Source organism: Schistocerca gregaria, chromosome 2, assembly GCF_023897955.1.
Source record: "Schistocerca gregaria isolate iqSchGreg1 chromosome 2, iqSchGreg1.2, whole genome shotgun sequence".
Lineage (NCBI taxonomy): Eukaryota > Metazoa > Arthropoda > Insecta > Orthoptera > Acrididae > Schistocerca > Schistocerca gregaria.
Window position 1 is genome coordinate 623030631 of NC_064921.1, and position 16523 is coordinate 623047153.

At 46.6% G+C, this 16523-nt stretch overlaps 1 protein-coding gene across 2 annotated transcripts in view; it reads left to right on the forward strand.

The window, feature by feature from the left end:
• The window catches only part of LOC126334618 (probable serine incorporator), a 90219-nt gene that overhangs the window by 25420 nt on the left and 48276 nt on the right, over positions 1 to 16523 (forward strand). For both annotated transcript variants that reach the window (XM_049997036.1, XM_049997037.1), the window contains exon 5: positions 14241 to 14325. In XM_049997036.1, the coding sequence (XP_049852993.1) occupies positions 14241 to 14325 (85 nt within the window). The remainder of the gene's footprint in view (positions 1 to 14240; positions 14326 to 16523) is intronic.

Genomic DNA, 16523 nt, shown 5'->3' on the forward strand with positions numbered 1-16523 from the left:
AGGGGCAACTCATCAGAGATCCAGATGAAAATTTTTTTCAGCCATTGACAAAAATACTGTAATTGAAATCAACTTTTGTTGATGACAAAAAAAAGCCTCTCGGAAACAATAATTAACAACTCGGGAAGACTACTCGTGAAACTCAACAGAAAGGTTGTTTACATTACAAAATACATTGGCTTGTGCACACAACCAGTTAATGTAATGGGAAATGATGAATTAACTCAAAATCACTAGACTGGTGGCATTGTCAAATGACTTATGTTAGTAAAAGTACAATCAACAATATGATAAAAAATGAAGCAGTCTTGGGATTAGACTGTGAAGAAGGTGAAATAAATATGTGTGATGTCTGCCTGGCAGGTAAATCAACACAGACCATATACGAAAACTATATTGCAAAATTCAAAGGAATGAACAACCACTTTATAACTTACGAATAATTATCTTTAGGTCCTAAATGATGCTCAAAGTTTGGGAGTGTGTATTATGCAAGCACAACTATTTATTTGTGCATTTCTTATAAAATAAGGATGAAGTGGTTAAAGAATTCAAGAAATGGAAGAATCAAACAGAAAAACAAACTGGAAAATACTTGGAGAATCTTCACTGACAATGGGCCAGAATTCTGTTCTCACAAATGGTTACAGTTCTGTGAATATGAAGGAATTTGACATGGAAAAACCACGATATATATACTGTAACAAAACACATTGATAAATTGTTGAAATGGTATAGCCATGGTTCCTAGGAAGCGATTCAGCAAAGAGTTTGTGTGCTGAACTGATGAACAACATAGGAGATCATATTACAAATAGCTCCAAAAAAAGTCTTATGAATTATGGACAGATAGAAAGCCTAGTGTATGACATTTACATGTGATAGGATATGAAATTTATGTTCATGTACCCAAAGAGGTAATCGTAAATTTTTTAAAAAGCCCTCTTTTTATGATTTTTATCTGTGGGCATGGATGTGGGATCCGGATGCCAGAAACAAAATAGGCTGTGTAGTGTAGACTGTTTATCCAAAGAATTTTTGGATAGCAAATGCTCAACTTAAAATACACACAAAGGATTTATTGAACCATACATTGAAAGAGCATTACCATTTCCAAGTATTGAAGATGGAATACATCATAGCAGAGGAGATTCAAACACTGAAGGGAAATTTCGTGATTTCTTATATTAGGAGGAAAATTCATCTGAAATGTATTCATTAAATTAAGGTAATCAGGAACTGTGGAATATGGTGAAACTTCATGACATCATCGCAAGATAGGAAAGGGCAAAACAAAAGAAAAAATCACTTTAAGCAAATTTTGTTTGATAGTATTTCATTCTATTAGGAAGTCTTATACTGAAGAAGCACAAATAATGAGGAAGGAAGAATGACAATAACCATATTGTGAAGTACTTATTTCTGATCTAGCGGAGTGAATAGTTCCATTGAATGAAAAGATAAACTCCCTGAAGAGTCATGATGCTTGTAAATTTTTCGAGCTACAGTCTGGTGTAATTACAGTGGAGAATGGGGGAAGGGGGGGGGGGTATTAAAAAGACCACAATTGGTGAGAAGCAAATTTTTGAAGGTTGTCTAGTTGTAAAGGGCTATAGTCAAGTTGAAGACATACACAATAAAGATATGTATGCTCCTGTTTCAAATTTTAAAACAGTTTATCTTTTGGTTGCAGCCAGTGTTGAGAAAGTGGCATTAAACTTCATGGCAGATTAAAACTGTGTGCCGGATCGAGACTTGAACTTGGGACTTTTGCCTTTCGCGAGCAAGTGCTCTAACAACTGAGCTACCATGCACAACTCACGCCCTGTCATCACAGCTTTACTTCTGCCAGTACCTCGTCTCCTACCTTCCAAACTTTACAGAAGCTCTCCTGCGAACCTTGAAGAACTAGCACTCCTGAAAGAAAGGATATTGTGGAGACATGGCTTAGCCATAGAAAGAAACTTCCACATGGGGAAAATATATTAAAAACAAAGATTCCAAGACTTACCAAGCGGGAAAGCGCCGGTAGATAGGCACACAACACACACACAGAATTTGAGCTTTCGCAACCGGCGGCTGCTTAGTCAGGAAAGAGGGGAGGAAAAGGAAAGATTAAAGGATGCGGGTTTTAAGGGAGAGGGTAAGGAGTCATTCCAATCCCGGGAGCAGAAAGACTTACCTTAGGGGGAAAAAGGGATAGGTGTAGACTCGCTCGCTCGCACGCGCACGCGCCCACACACACACACACACACACACACACACACACACACACACACACACACACACAAAAGCAGACATTTGTAGAGGCCTTTACAAATGTCTGCTTGTGTCTGCTTGTGTCTGCTTGTGTCTGCTTGTGTCTGTGTGTGTCTGTGTGTGTGTGTGTGTGTGTGTGTGTCTGTGTGTGCGTGTGCGTGTGTGTGCGTGTGCGTGTGCGTGTGTGTGTGTGCGTGTGTGTGTGTGCGTGCATGTGCGTGTGTGCGTGTGCGTGTGCGTGTGTGTGTGTGCGCGTGTGCGTGTGCGTGTGTGTGTGTGTGCGCGTGTGCGTGTGCGCGTACACCTATTCTTTTTTCCCCCTAAGGGAAGTCTTTCCGCTCCTGGGATTGGAATGACTCCTTACCCTCTCCCTTAAAACCTGCGTGTGCGTGTGCGTGTGCGCGTGCGTGTGCGCGTGCGTGTGCGCGTGCGTGTGCGCGTGCGCGTGCGCGTGCGCGTGCGTACACCTATTCTTTTTTCCCCCTAAGGGAAGTCTTTCCGCTCCTGGGATTGGAATGACTCCTTACCCTCTCCCTTAAAACCTGCATCCTTTCATCCTTCCCTCTCCCTCCCTCCTTCACGACGAAACAGCAGTCGGTTGTGAAAGCTTGAATTTTGTGTGTATGTTTGTTTGTGTTTGTTTGTGTGTCTATCGACCTGCCAGCGCTTTTGTTTGGTAAGTCACATCATCATTAAAAACAAAAATTCCAAGACTTACCAAGCGGGAAAGCGCCGGTAGATAGGCACAATAAATAACACACACATAGAATTTCTAGCTTTCGCAACCAACAGCTGCCTCCTCAGGAAAGAGGGAAGGAGAGGGAAAGACGAAAGGATATGGGTTTCAAGGGAGAGGGTAAGGAGTCATTCCAATCCCGGGAGCGGAAAGACTCACACTAGGGGGGGGAAAAAAGGACAGTTGTGCACACGCACACGCGCGCGCACACGCACACGCACACGCACACGCACACGCACACGCACACGCACACGCACACGCACACAAGCAGACATCTGCAAAGGCAAAGAGTTCGGGCAGAGATGTCAGTCGAGGCGGAAGTACAGAGGCAAAAAAGTTGTTGAAAGACAGGTGAGGTATGAGCGGCGGCAACTTGAAATTAGCGGAGGTTGAGGCCTGGCGGATATCGAAAAGAGAGGATATACTGAAGGGCAAGTTCACATCTCCGGAGTTCGGATAGGTTGTTGTTGGTGGGAAGTATCCAGATAACCCGGTCGGTGTAACACAGTGCCAAGATATGCTGGCCGTGCACCAAGGCATGTTTAGCCACAGGGTGATCCTCATAACCAACAAACAATATCTGCTTGTGTCCATTCATGCGAATGGACAGTTTGTTGCTGGTCATTCCCACATAGAAACCGTCACAGTGTAGGCAGGTCAGTTGGTAAATCACGTGGGTGCTTTCACACGTGGCTCTGCCTTTGATCGTGTACACCTTCTGGGTTACAGGACTGGAGTAGGTGGTGGTCGGAGGGTGTATAGGACAGGTTTTACACCGGGGGCGGTTACAAGGGTAGGAGCCAGAGGGTAGGGAAGGTGCTTTGGGGATTTCATAGGGATGAACCAAGAGGTTACGAAGGTTTGGTGGACAGCGGAAAGACACTCTTGATGGAGTGGGGAGGATTTCATTTAGGATGGATCTCATTTCGGGGCAGGATTTTAGGAAGTCGTATATATATAATGCTCTAGCCAGGTTTCTTCAGGAAGATACAAGATGATTTGGTTTCCAAGTTAAACAAGTCAATATATGGGCTGAAACAGTCTCAGATGCTGGAATGGTCAGTAAAATAACTCACTAGGAAAGGAGGGATTTGTTCAAAATGGTAAGTACAAATAAGGTGCAAAGGAAGAGGAAAGCTATTCTGTCAGTGTATGTGGATGACATGGTTGTGTTAGCACAGAGTGAAGAAATGAGGCAAAGGTGGAAGCTCTTGTAGAAAAGTGCTTAGACATAAAGCACACAGTAGGTGTGAAGTTTGAAAACAGAGATTACTTAACGATTAATCTTTCTTAGAGGGAGTAAATTAATCAACTACTTGACAGATTCAGATGTAAAAATGCCGAGAGCACCAAGGTGATAATGGAAATGAAACTAAATTTCCTTGATCTGCTCATAGAGGACTCTACTAGACACAAGTCACTCGGTGGCAAAGTTACCACAGTATTCATCAAAATTTAAAGTGATTTTCTTGGAACGCAGCAAAAAGAGTACAAAGATATTTGAAAGAAATATTACAAGCTCACAGATTATCACATTGGTCAAATACTTAAATTATTTGGTGATTCTGATTGGGCTTCTTGTATAGATGCTCACAGACCTATTAGTAGATAACTGATATTACTGGCAGGATCTGGTGCACTGGTAGAAAGTAAAAAATTGCAATTGCATTGAGACCAATAGAAGCAGAATGTGTCAATGGCATACTGCTTAAGAGAGGTGGTATGGATGGAGAATTATGGAAGAGTTTTACCTGAAAGAACTGCTTGGAGAGTCAACAAATGTCTCATACGATAAATGTTGAGATTTAAATTTTACTGCTATGCATCTGTTTGGTATCTGTAGATGTTGCTTTGCACGTTTTCAAGTCAGTTCTTGGTAGTTCTGTGTTATTCTTTGTGAAGTGAGTTAAGAGTAAAGTTGTTTTGTAATGATGTCATGCCAGTATTGTCAAACCACATCCCAACAGGTTATGGGCCCAAGTTGCACGATCTGCAAAAGCAACATTTTTCGATTAAATGAAAATTTAAATTCATAAGCTTAAAAGTGCAGTAATTAATGAGGTTGTTGATACTATGAAAGTGACATAGATGACTGCTGCACTCAGTTAGACTGGGAATGCTGTCACACAATAATTATGACACATGGAGAATAAAATTCCAAACACTACTCATCATAAATGACATACGGGGATTTGTAACTGGAGAGATACTACTACTTGCCATGACTGGTGAAGATCAGATGCTCGCTGCCGAAGAAGCTGCATACAAAGTGTGGCTAGTGGTAGACAGGAAAGCAAAAGCAGACTTGATTTTTATCTGTCAATCTTATCAAGCAAAAGCCAGTAGAGAACTAGACTAAATCATGTCAAGTATGGCTTAGCCTCAAATCAGTCTGTATTAAAAGGACTTGCTCACGAAGCAACTTTGCTCAAATACGTCACATTTCACAACATTCAACCTAATGATACGGTGACAAATAATCTTACTGAATTCTTAGACACTGTGAACAAGTCAAAAGCAATGGATGTCTACAAGCACTACTGGCCATTGAAATTGCTACACCACGAAGATGACATACTACAGATGCAAAATTTAACCAACAGGAAGAAGATGCTGTGATACGCAATTGATTAGCTTTTCAGAGCATTCACACAAGGTTGGTGCCTGTGGCGACACCTACAACGTGTTGACATGAGGAAAGTTTCCAACAGATTTCTCATACACAAACAGCAGCTGACCGGTGTTGCCTGGCGAAACATTGTTGTGATGCCTCATGGAAGGAGGAGAAATGCATACCATAACATTTCCGACTTTGATAAAGGTTGGATTGTAGCCTATCGCAATTGCAGTTTATCGTATCGCGACATTGCTGCTTGCGTTGGTCGGGATCCAATGACTGTTAGCAGAATATGGAATCGGTGGGTTCAGGAGGGTAATACGGAATGCCGTGCTGGATCCCAACGGCCTCGTATCACTAGCATTCGAGATGACAGGCACCTTATCCGCATGGCTGTAATGAATTGTGCAGCCACGTCTCGATCCCTGAGTCAACAGATGGGTATGTTTGCAAGACAACAACCATCTGCACGATCAGTTCGACGACGTTTGCAGCAGCATGAACTATGAGCTCGGAGAGCATGGCTGCGGTTACTCTTCACGCTGTATCACCGACAGGAGCGCCTGCGATGGTGTACTCAAGGACGAACCTGGGTGCACGAATGGCAAAACGTCATTTTTTCAGATGAATCCAGTTTCTGTTTACAGCATCATGATAGGCACATCAGTGTTTGCGGTGAATGCACATTGGAAGCATGTATTCGTCATCGCCATACTGGTGTATCACTCGGCTTGATGGTATGAGGTGCCATTGGTTACACGTCTTGGTCACCTCTTCTTCGCATTGATGGCACTTTGAACAGTGGACGTTATATTTCAGATGTGTTAAGACCCATGGCTCTACCCTTCATTCGTTCCCTGTGAAACCCTATATTTCAGCAGAATAATGCATGACCGAATGTTGTAGGTCCTGTACGGGCCTTTCTGGATACAGAAAATGTTAAACTGCTGCCCTGGCCAGCACATTCTCCATATCTCTCACCAATTGAAAATGTCTGGTCAATGGTGGCCGAGGAGCTGGCTCATCACAATACGCCAGTTACTACTCTTGATGAATTGTGGTATCGTGTTGAAGCTGCATGGGCAGCTATACCTGTACATGCCATCCAAGCTCTGTTTGACTCAATGCCCAGGCGTATCAAGGCTGTTATTGCGTTCAGAGGTGGTTGTTCTGAGTACTGATTTCTCAGGATGTATGCATCCAAACTGCGTGAAAATGCAATCACATCAGTTCTAGTATAATACATTTGTCCAATGAATACCTTGTTTATCATCTGCATTTCTTCTTGGTGTAGCAATTTTAATGGCCCATAGTGTAAATGGTGATTTTACTGTCAGTTATGCTGCCTAATAGTCTTCCAGATAGCTACTGCAACAGGGTGATCCTCATTACCAACAAACAATGTCTGCTTGTGTCCATTCATGTGAATGGACAGTTTGTTGCTGGTCATTCCCACATAGAAAGCGTCAAAGTGTAGGCAGGTCAGTTGGTAAACCACGTGGGTGCTTTCACACGTGGCTCTGCCTTTGATCTTGTACACCTTCTGGGTTACAGGACTGGAGTAGGTGGTGGTGGGAGGGTGCATGGGCCAGGTTTCACACCGGGGGCGGTTACAAGGGTAGGAGCCAGAGGGTAGGGAAGGTGGTTTGGGGATTTCATAGGGATGAACTAAGATTAGGTGGACAGCGGAAAGACACTCTTGGTGGAGTGGGGAGGATTTCATGAAGGATGGATCTCATTTCTGGGCAAGACTTGAGGAAGTCGTATCCCTGCTGGAGAGCCACATTCAGAGTCTGATCCAGTCCCGGGAAGTATCCTGTCACAAGTGGGGCACTTTTAGGGTTCTTCTGTGAGAGGTTCTGGGTTTGAGGGGATGAGTAAGTGGCTCTGGTTATTTGCTTCTGTACAAGGTCGGGAGGGTAGTTGCAGGATGCGAAAGCTGTTTTCAGATTGTTGGTGTAATGGTTCAGGGATTCAGGACTGGAGCAGATTCGTTTGCCATGAAGACCTAGGCTGTAGGTAAGGGACCGTTTGATGTGGAATGTGTGGCAGCTGTCATAATGGAGGTACTGTTGCTTGTTGGCGGGTTTGATGTGGACGGATGTGTGAAGCTGGCCATTGGACAGATGGAGGTCAATGTCAAGGAAAGTGACAGGGGATTTGGAGTAGGACCAGGTGAATCTGATGGAACCAAAGGAGTTGAGGTTGGAGAGGAAATTCAGGAGTTGTTCTTCACTGTGAGTCCAGATCATGAAGATGTCATCAATAAATCTGTACCAAACTTTGGGTTGGCAGGCTTGGGTAACCAAGAAGGCTTCCTCTAAGTGACCCATAAATAGGTTGGCATACGAGGGGCCCATCCTGGTACCCATGGCTGTTCCCTTTAATTGTTGGTATGTCTGGCCTTCAAAAGTGAAGAAGTTGTTGGTCAGGAAGAAGCTGACTAAGGTAATGAGGAAAGAGGTTTTAGGTAGGGTGGCAGGTTATCGGCGTGAAAGGAAGTGCTCCTTTGCAGCGAGGCCCTGGACATGCGGGATATTTGTGTATAGGGAAGTGGCATCAATGGTTACAAGGATGGTTTCTGGGGGTAACAGACTGGGTAAGGGTTCCAGGCATTCGAGAAAGTGATTGGTGTCTTTGATGAAGGATGGGAGACTGCATGTAATGGGTTGAAGGTGTTGATCTACGTAGGCAGAGATACATTCTGTGGGCACTTGGTAACCAGCTACAATGGGGCGGCCGGGATGTTTGGGTTTGTGAATTTTAGGTAGTAGGTAGAAGGTAGGAGTGCGAGGTGTCGGTGGGGTCAGGAGTTTGATGGAGTCAGGTGAAAGGTTTTGTAGGGGCCTAAGGTTCTGAGGATTCCTTGAAGCTCCGCCTGGACATCAGGAATGGGATTACCTTGGCAAACTTTGTATGTAGAGTTGTCTGAAAGCTGACGCAGTCCCTCAGCCACATACTTGAGATGATCAAGTACCAGGGTCGTGGAACCCTTGTCAGCCGGAAGATTGATAATTGATCGGTCAGCTTTCAGATCACGGCTAGCCTGGGCTTCGGCTGTGGTGATGTTGGGAGTAGGATTAAGGTTTTTCAAGAAAGACTGAGAAGCAAGGCTAGAAGTGAGAAATTCCTGGAAGGTTTGGAGAGGGTGATTTTGAGAAAGAGGAGGTGGGTCCCCCTGTGATGGAGGACGGAACTGTTCCAGTCAGGGTTCAATTTGGATAGTGTCTTGGGGAGTTCTCCGCTATCGGGTGGAGAAATGTAGGGTCTCCCTGAATAGGTCAGGCGTGCACTACACACCGGAAGTGGCTACGAGGGTAGCGGAGTACGTAGTACGTGTGGAGTGCACATGGGGTTTTTTTAGGTTAGAGAATTCCCTCCCTAGGCCCGACAAGACGCCTCCTGAGACGCGGCAAGGCAGGAGTAGGCAAAATGCAACAAGGAATAACAATATTAATGTGCTTATAGTAAACTGCAGGAGCGTCTATAGAAAGGTCCCAGAACTGCTCTCATTAATAAACGGTCACAACGCCCATATAGTACTAGGAACAGAAAGTTGGCTGAAACCAGACGTAAACAGTAATGAAATCCTAAACTCAGATTGGAATGTATACCGCAGAGATAGGCTGGACAGTGAAGGGGGAGGCGTGTTTATAGCGATAAGAAGTGCAATAGTATCGAAGGAAATTGACGGAGATTCGAATTGTGAAATGATTTGGGTGGAGGTCACGGTTAAAGAAGGCTCATACATGGTTATTGGATGTCTCTATAGGTCCCCGGGCTCAGCAGCTGTTGTGGCTGAGCACCTGAAGGATAATTTGGAAAATATTTCGAGTAGATTTCCCCACCATGTTATAGTTCTGGGTGGAGATTTTAATTTGCCGGATATAGACTGGGAGACTCAAACGTTCATAACGGGTGGCAGGGACAAAGAATCCAGTGAAATATTTTTAAGTGCTTTATCTGAAAACTACCTTGAGCAGTTAAACAGAGAACCGACTCGTGGCGATAACATATTAGACCTTCTGGTGACAAACAGACCCGAACTATTTGAATCAGTTAATGCAGAACAGGGAATCAGCTCAAGTACAGACAGTGTTGACGATCAGTGGACCAAGTTCAAAACCATGGTACAATATGCGTTAGATGAGTATGTGCCAAGCAAGATCGTAAGAGATGGGAAAGAGCCACCGTGGTACAACAACCGAGTTAGAAAACTGCTGCGGAAGCAAAGGGAACTTCACAGCAAACATAAACATAGCTAAAGCCTTGCAGACAAACAAAAATTACGCGAAGCGAAATGCAGTGTGAGGAGGGCTATGCGAGAGGCTTTCAATGAATTCGAAAGTAAAGTTCTATGTACTGACATGGCAGAAAATCCTAAGAAATTTTGGTCCTATGTCAAAGCGGTAGGTGGATCAAAACAAAATGGTACTGAAACAGAGGATGACAGACTAAAGGCCAAAATACTAAATGTTTTCTTCCAAAGCTGTTTCACAGAGGAAGACTGCACTGTGCTTCCTTCTCTAGATTGTCGCACAGTTGACAAAATGGTAGATATCGAAATAGATGACAGAGGGATAGAGAAACAATTAAAATCGCTCAAAAGAGGAAAGGCCGCTGGTCCTGATGGGATACCAGTTCGGTTTTACACAGAGTACGCGAAGGAACTTGCCCCCCTTCTTGCAGCGGTGTACCGTAGGTCTCTAGAAGAGCGAAGCGTTCCAAAGGATTGGAAAAGGGCACAGGTCATCCCCGTTTTCAAGAAGGGACGTCAAACAGATGTGCAGAACTATAGACCTATATCTCTAATGTCGATCAGTTGTAGAATTTTGGAACACGTATTATGTTCGAGTATAATGTCTTTTCTGGAGACTAGAAATCTACTCTGTAGGAATCAGCATGGGTTTCGAAAAAGACGGTCGTGTGAAACCCAGCTCGCGCTATTCGTCCACGAGACTCGGAGGGCCTTAGACACGGGTTCACAGGTAGATGCCGTGTTTCTTGACTTCCGCAAGGCGTTTGACACAGTTCCCCACAGTCGTTTAATGAACAAAGTAAGAGCATACGGACTATCAGATCAATTGTGTGATTCCCCCAGTCTCCCTCCCCCAGTCTCCCTCCCCCAGTCTCCCTCCCCCAGTCTCCCTCCCCCAGTCTCCCTCCCCCAGTCTCCCTCCCCCAGTCTCCCTCCCCCAGTCTCCCTCCCCCAGTCTCCCTCCCCCAGTCTCCCTCCCCCAGTCTCCCTCCCCCAGTCTCCCTCCCCCAGTCTCCCTCCCCCAGTCTCCCTCCCCCCCAGTCTCCCTCCCCCCCAGTCTCCCTCCCCCCCAGTCTCCCTCCCCCCCAGTCTCCCTCCCCCCCAGTCTCCCTCCCCCCCAGTCTCCCTCCCCCCCAGTCTCCCTCCCCCCCAGTCTCCCTCCCCCCCAGTCTCCCTCCCCCCCAGTCTCCCTCCCCCCCAGTCTCCCTCCCCCCCAGTCTCCCTCCCCCCCAGTCTCCCTCCCCCCCAGTCTCCCTCCCCCCCAGTCTCCCTCCCCCCCAGTCTCCCTCCCCCCCAGTCTCCCTCCCCCCCAGTCTCCCTCCCCCCCAGTCTCCCTCCCCCCCAGTCTCCCTCCCCCCCAGTCTCCCTCCCCCCCAGTCTCCCTCCCCCCCAGTCTCCCTCCCCCCCAGTCTCCCTCCCCCCCAGTCTCCCTCCCCCCCAGTCTCCCTCCCCCCCAGTCTCCCTCCCCCCCAGTCTCCCTCCCCCCCAGTCTCCCTCCCCCCCAGTCTCCCTCCCCCCCAGTCTCCCTCCCCCCCAGTCTCCCTCCCCCCCAGTCTCCCTCCCCCCCAGTCTCCCTCCCCCCCAGTCTCCCTCCCCCCCAGTCTCCCTCCCCCCCAGTCTCCCTCCCCCCCAGTCTCCCTCCCCCCCAGTCTCCCTCCCCCCCAGTCTCCCTCCCCCCCAGTCTCCCTCCCCCCCAGTCTCCCTCCCCCCCAGTCTCCCTCCCCCCCAGTCTCCCTCCCCCCCAGTCTCCCTCCCCCCCAGTCTCCCTCCCCCCCAGTCTCCCTCCCCCCCAGTCTCCCTCCCCCCCAGTCTCCCTCCCCCCCAGTCTCCCTCCCCCCCAGTCTCCCTCCCCCCCAGTCTCCCTCCCCCCCAGTCTCCCTCCCCCCCAGTCTCCCTCCCCCCCAGTCTCCCTCCCCCCCAGTCTCCCTCCCCCCCAGTCTCCCTCCCCCCCAGTCTCCCTCCCCCCCCAGTCTCCCTCCCCCCCCAGTCTCCCTCCCCCCCAGTCTCCCTCCCCCCCCAGTCTCCCTCCCCCCCAGTCTCCCTCCCCCCCCCCAGTCTCCCTCCCCCCCCAGTCTCCCTCCCCCCCCAGTCTCCCTCCCCCCCCCCCAGTCTCCCTCCCCCCCCAGTCTCCCTCCCCCCCAGTCTCCCTCCCCCCCCAGTCTCCCTCCCCCCCCAGTCTCCCTCCCCCCCCAGTCTCCCTCCCCCCCCAGTCTCCCTCCCCCCCAGTCTCCCTCCCCCCCCAGTCTCCCTCCCCCCCCAGTCTCCCTCCCCCCCAGTCTCCCTCCCCCCCAGTCTCCCTCCCCCCCCAGTCTCCCTCCCCCCCAGTCTCCCTCCCCCCCCAGTCTCCCTCCCCCCCAGTCTCCCTCCCCCCCAGTCTCCCTCCCCCCCCAGTCTCCCTCCCCCCCCCAGTCTCCCTCCCCCCCCCAGTCTCCCTCCCCCCCAGTCTCCCTCCCCCCCAGTCTCCCTCCCCCCCAGTCTCCCTCCCCCCCCAGTCTCCCTCCCCCCCAGTCTCCCTCCCCCCCAGTCTCCCTCCCCCCCAGTCTCCCTCCCCCCCAGTCTCCCTCCCCCCCAGTCTCCCTCCCCCCCAGTCTCCCTCCCCCCCAGTCTCCCTCCCCCCCAGTCTCCCTCCCCCCCAGTCTCCCTCCCCCCCCAGTCTCCCTCCCCCCCCCAGTCTCCCTCCCCCCCAAGTCTCCCTCCCCCCCCAAGTCTCCCTCCCCCCCCAAGTCTCCCTCCCCCCCCAAGTCTCCCTCCCCCCCCAAGTCTCCCTCCCCCCCCAAGTCTCCCTCCCCCCCCCCAAGTCTCCCTCCCCCCCCCCAAGTCTCCCTCCCCCCCCCCAAGTCTCCCCCCCCCCCCAAGTCTCCCTCCCCCCCAAGTCTCCCCCCAGTATCTTGTGCATATGGAACAAAATATGCTGTTTCTCTGATATTTCCATCAATTAGACACATTAAAAACATTTACATTTGTCATCCCAACTCATTTCCTGCATAAAGTTTTTTATTAAGAAGTCTCATCTTTATTTTATCTGCATGTCACAACTAATAGGTTAGTAGTGTTTATTACTGGCTGCTGATCATAAGTCACTCCCACAGTGCTGTACTCAGTTTTGATAAAACTGATATAAAACATTAATTTTATGTAATGTGAGAGTAAAAGAATTTGCAGTACCAATTTGTTTTAAGGTTACAATCTGCTATGCTCTGTAAGTGGAGGCAGCAAATCAGATAATGCCCGATTTAAAAATATCTCAATCATGCTATTTTTGGGGATAAAATGTTGTGGTTTCTCACTGCACAAATTATTACTTAAAAACAGCATTTAAAATATCTTTTCCACAAATGAATTCCATCCTTCATTCATCTTATCAAAAACACTTTACAGCTTTTTCAATAATGTAATGTCAACATTGTCCAAGTAATTTTGGGGATAAAACATTGATAGAATTTGGCAGACCCTAATTGTTTCTAATTCTTTATTTCAGTGCCTTTCATTTTTGTTTCCAGTTTTGAGGGATTTTGCCAGATACATGCACAGTAATTAATATGGTCCAGGAATTTAGTCATTACAACTTTCCTAATTTAATTGCAATTTTGTGCTCGTTCAGGTGTCATAACACCTCTATTCTCTCTGTATTCATTCTACAGTTCATATTCGTTCTACAGTTAAAATACGTTAAAACCATTCCTATCTTGAAAGAATTCATGCCTTTATCCTTCACACACGGTACTAACTACATGCTCTACTAAAAGCAGATTGGCTTTGTTTTCATTAAGTAAGTCTACATTGAAATTAGGCAACACACACTATTTCTGTTCTGAATCTTGTATTCATAAGACGATAGATGTTTCGCTCGCAAGTATCTTCCATCAACTATGAGAGGTACATTCTAACATTTGTCCATAGATGGACATGGCCTTTCGTCTTCTTGCTAATATATCTCCCCATATTTATGACTAACATGGCATTGTGTTTATTTTGACAAGTCCTATGATTAATTTCATGAACACTAACTGACAAGAAGTTGTTACCATACTACTTAGTTCAGTTTGGAATCATGTATGATGAATGTTGCAGTTGCATAAATGCCTGAGGGAATCATAGTTTGGTGAAGTAGAATAAGAATTTCTGGAAACCTCATTGACTTTTGTTTCAGTATTTAAATTCTAAATTTCCATTGTTATTGGTGGATTCTGTCAATTGTTGCTATGAATTAATTTAAGTTGTTGAAGTTTTCATAATTGATGCTTTATGTTTATCAAAATAAAGATAGTTTTGCACTTCCTACTTAGATTGTACAATTAGGTAGAATGTTCCAGAGTTAATTACTACTGCTTGTAATAGCAGTCTTTAAGATAATTTTCTACTTTTTGCAGGTATTGTGCCTTACTTACGGTAACCTTTCTAAACTATGCCCTGGCTATTACTGGATTCACTTTGCTGTTTGTGTATTACACCAAGGTCAGTTTTTGTTAACGTTATCTGTTGAAAGTTGATCTGTTTTTCATGTTTTGTGTGTGTGTGTGTGTGTGTGTGTGTGTGTTTTTTATGTTTTTGTCTATGCTGCTATTAACTTTCTTGTTTCTTTTGGGCATTTAGTTGTGTAATGTCTGTGTTTCAAATTATTTACATGTTCCCTCTGAAAGACTAGAATCTACAAAAGGAAAGAAAGGAGTGGTATCTTAAAGGGGTTCATGACAATCCTGTACTTGGGAGATGTTTGTTAGGAGCAGTCTGATAACGATGATCTCAAACACCTCTACCTGTCAGACAAGTACCTGGGGGGTAACATGGGCTTGGAGAGTAACAGCACCCAAACATGTAGTATGTAACAGTTGAAACAAGTGATAAACTATTCTTCCAGCATTATGTAAAATCTCTGAGGAAGTGCACCATGGAACTTACTAGTGAGAGAATTACCAAGGGGAAGGGGACATTAACAGCGTGCCATGCAGCATTGCCCCTCATCCATCTACATCTACATTTATACTCCGCAAGCCACCCAAGGATGTGTGGCGGAGGGCACTTTACGTGCCACTGTCATTACCTCCCTTTTCTGTTCCAGCCGCTTATAGTTCGCGGGAAGAACGGCTGTCTGAAAGCATCCATGTGCGCTCGAATCTCTTAATTTTACATTCGTGATCTCCTCGGGAGGTATAAGTAGGGGGAAGCAATATATTAGATACCTCATCCAGAAATGAACCCTCTTGAAACCTGGTGAGCAAGCTACACCGCGATGCAGAGCACCTCTCTTGCAGAGTCTGCTACTTGAGTTTGCTAAACATATCCGTAACGCTATCACGGTTACCAAATAACTTTGTGACGAAACGCGCCACTCTTCTTTGGATCTTTTCTACCTCCTCCGTCAACCCGATCTGGTTCGGATCCCACACTGATGAGCAATACTAGAGTATAGGTCGAACGAGTGTTTTGTAAGCCACCTCCTTTGTTGATGGACTAAATTTTCTAAGGACTCTCCCAATGAATCTCAACCTGGTACCCGCCTTACCAACAATTAGTTTTATATCATCATTCCACTTCAAATCGTTCCGCACCCATACTCCCAGATATTTTACAGAACTAACTGCTACCATTGTTTGTTATGCTGTCATATAATCATACAATAGAGGATCCACCTTTCTATGTATTTGCAATACGTTACATTTGTCTATGGTAAGGGTCAGTTGCCACTCCCTGCACCAAGTGCCTATCCGCTGCAGGTCTTCCTGCATTTCGCTACAATTTTCTAATGCTGCAACTTCTCTGTATACTACAGCATCATCCGCGAAAAGCTGCATGGAACTTCAGACACTATCTACTAGGTCATTTATATATATTGTGAAAAGCAATGGTCCCATAACACTCCCCTGTGGCTCGCCAGAGGTTACTTTGTCTGTAGACGTCTCTCCATTGAGAACAACATTCTGTGTTCTGTTTGCTAAAAACTCTTCAATCCAGCCACACAGCTGGTCTGATATTCCGTAGGCTCTTACTTCATCAGGCGACAGTGCGGAACTGTATCGAATGCCTTCCGGAAGTCAAGGAAAATAGCACCTACCTGGGAGCCTGTATCTAATATTTTCTGGGTCTCATGAACAAATGAAGTGAGTTGGGTTTCACACAATCACTGTTTCTGGAATCCATGTTGATTCCTACAGAGTAGATTCAGGGTTTCCAGAAATGACATGATACGTGAGCAAAAAACATGGTCTAAAATTCTACCACAGATCGATGTCAGAGATATAGGCCTATAGTTTTGCTCATTTGCTTGATGACCCTTCTTGAAAACTGGAACTACCTGTGCTCTTTTCCAACCATTTGGAACCTTCCGTTCCTCGAGAGACTTGCGGTACACAGCTGTTAAAAGGTGGGCAAGTTCTTTTGCGTACTCTGTGTAGAATCGAATTGGTATCCCGTCAGGTCCAGTGGACTTTCCTCTGTTGAGTGATTCCAGTTGCTTTTCTACTCTTTCGACACTTATTTCGACGTCAGCCATTTTTTTGTTTGTGTGAGGATTTAGAAAAGGAACTGCAGTGCGGTCTTCCTCTGTGAAACAGCTTTGGAAAAAGGTGTTCAGTATTTCAACTTTACACGTGTCATCCTCTGTTTCAATGCCATCATCATCCCAGTGTGTCTGGATATGCTGTTTCGAGCCACTT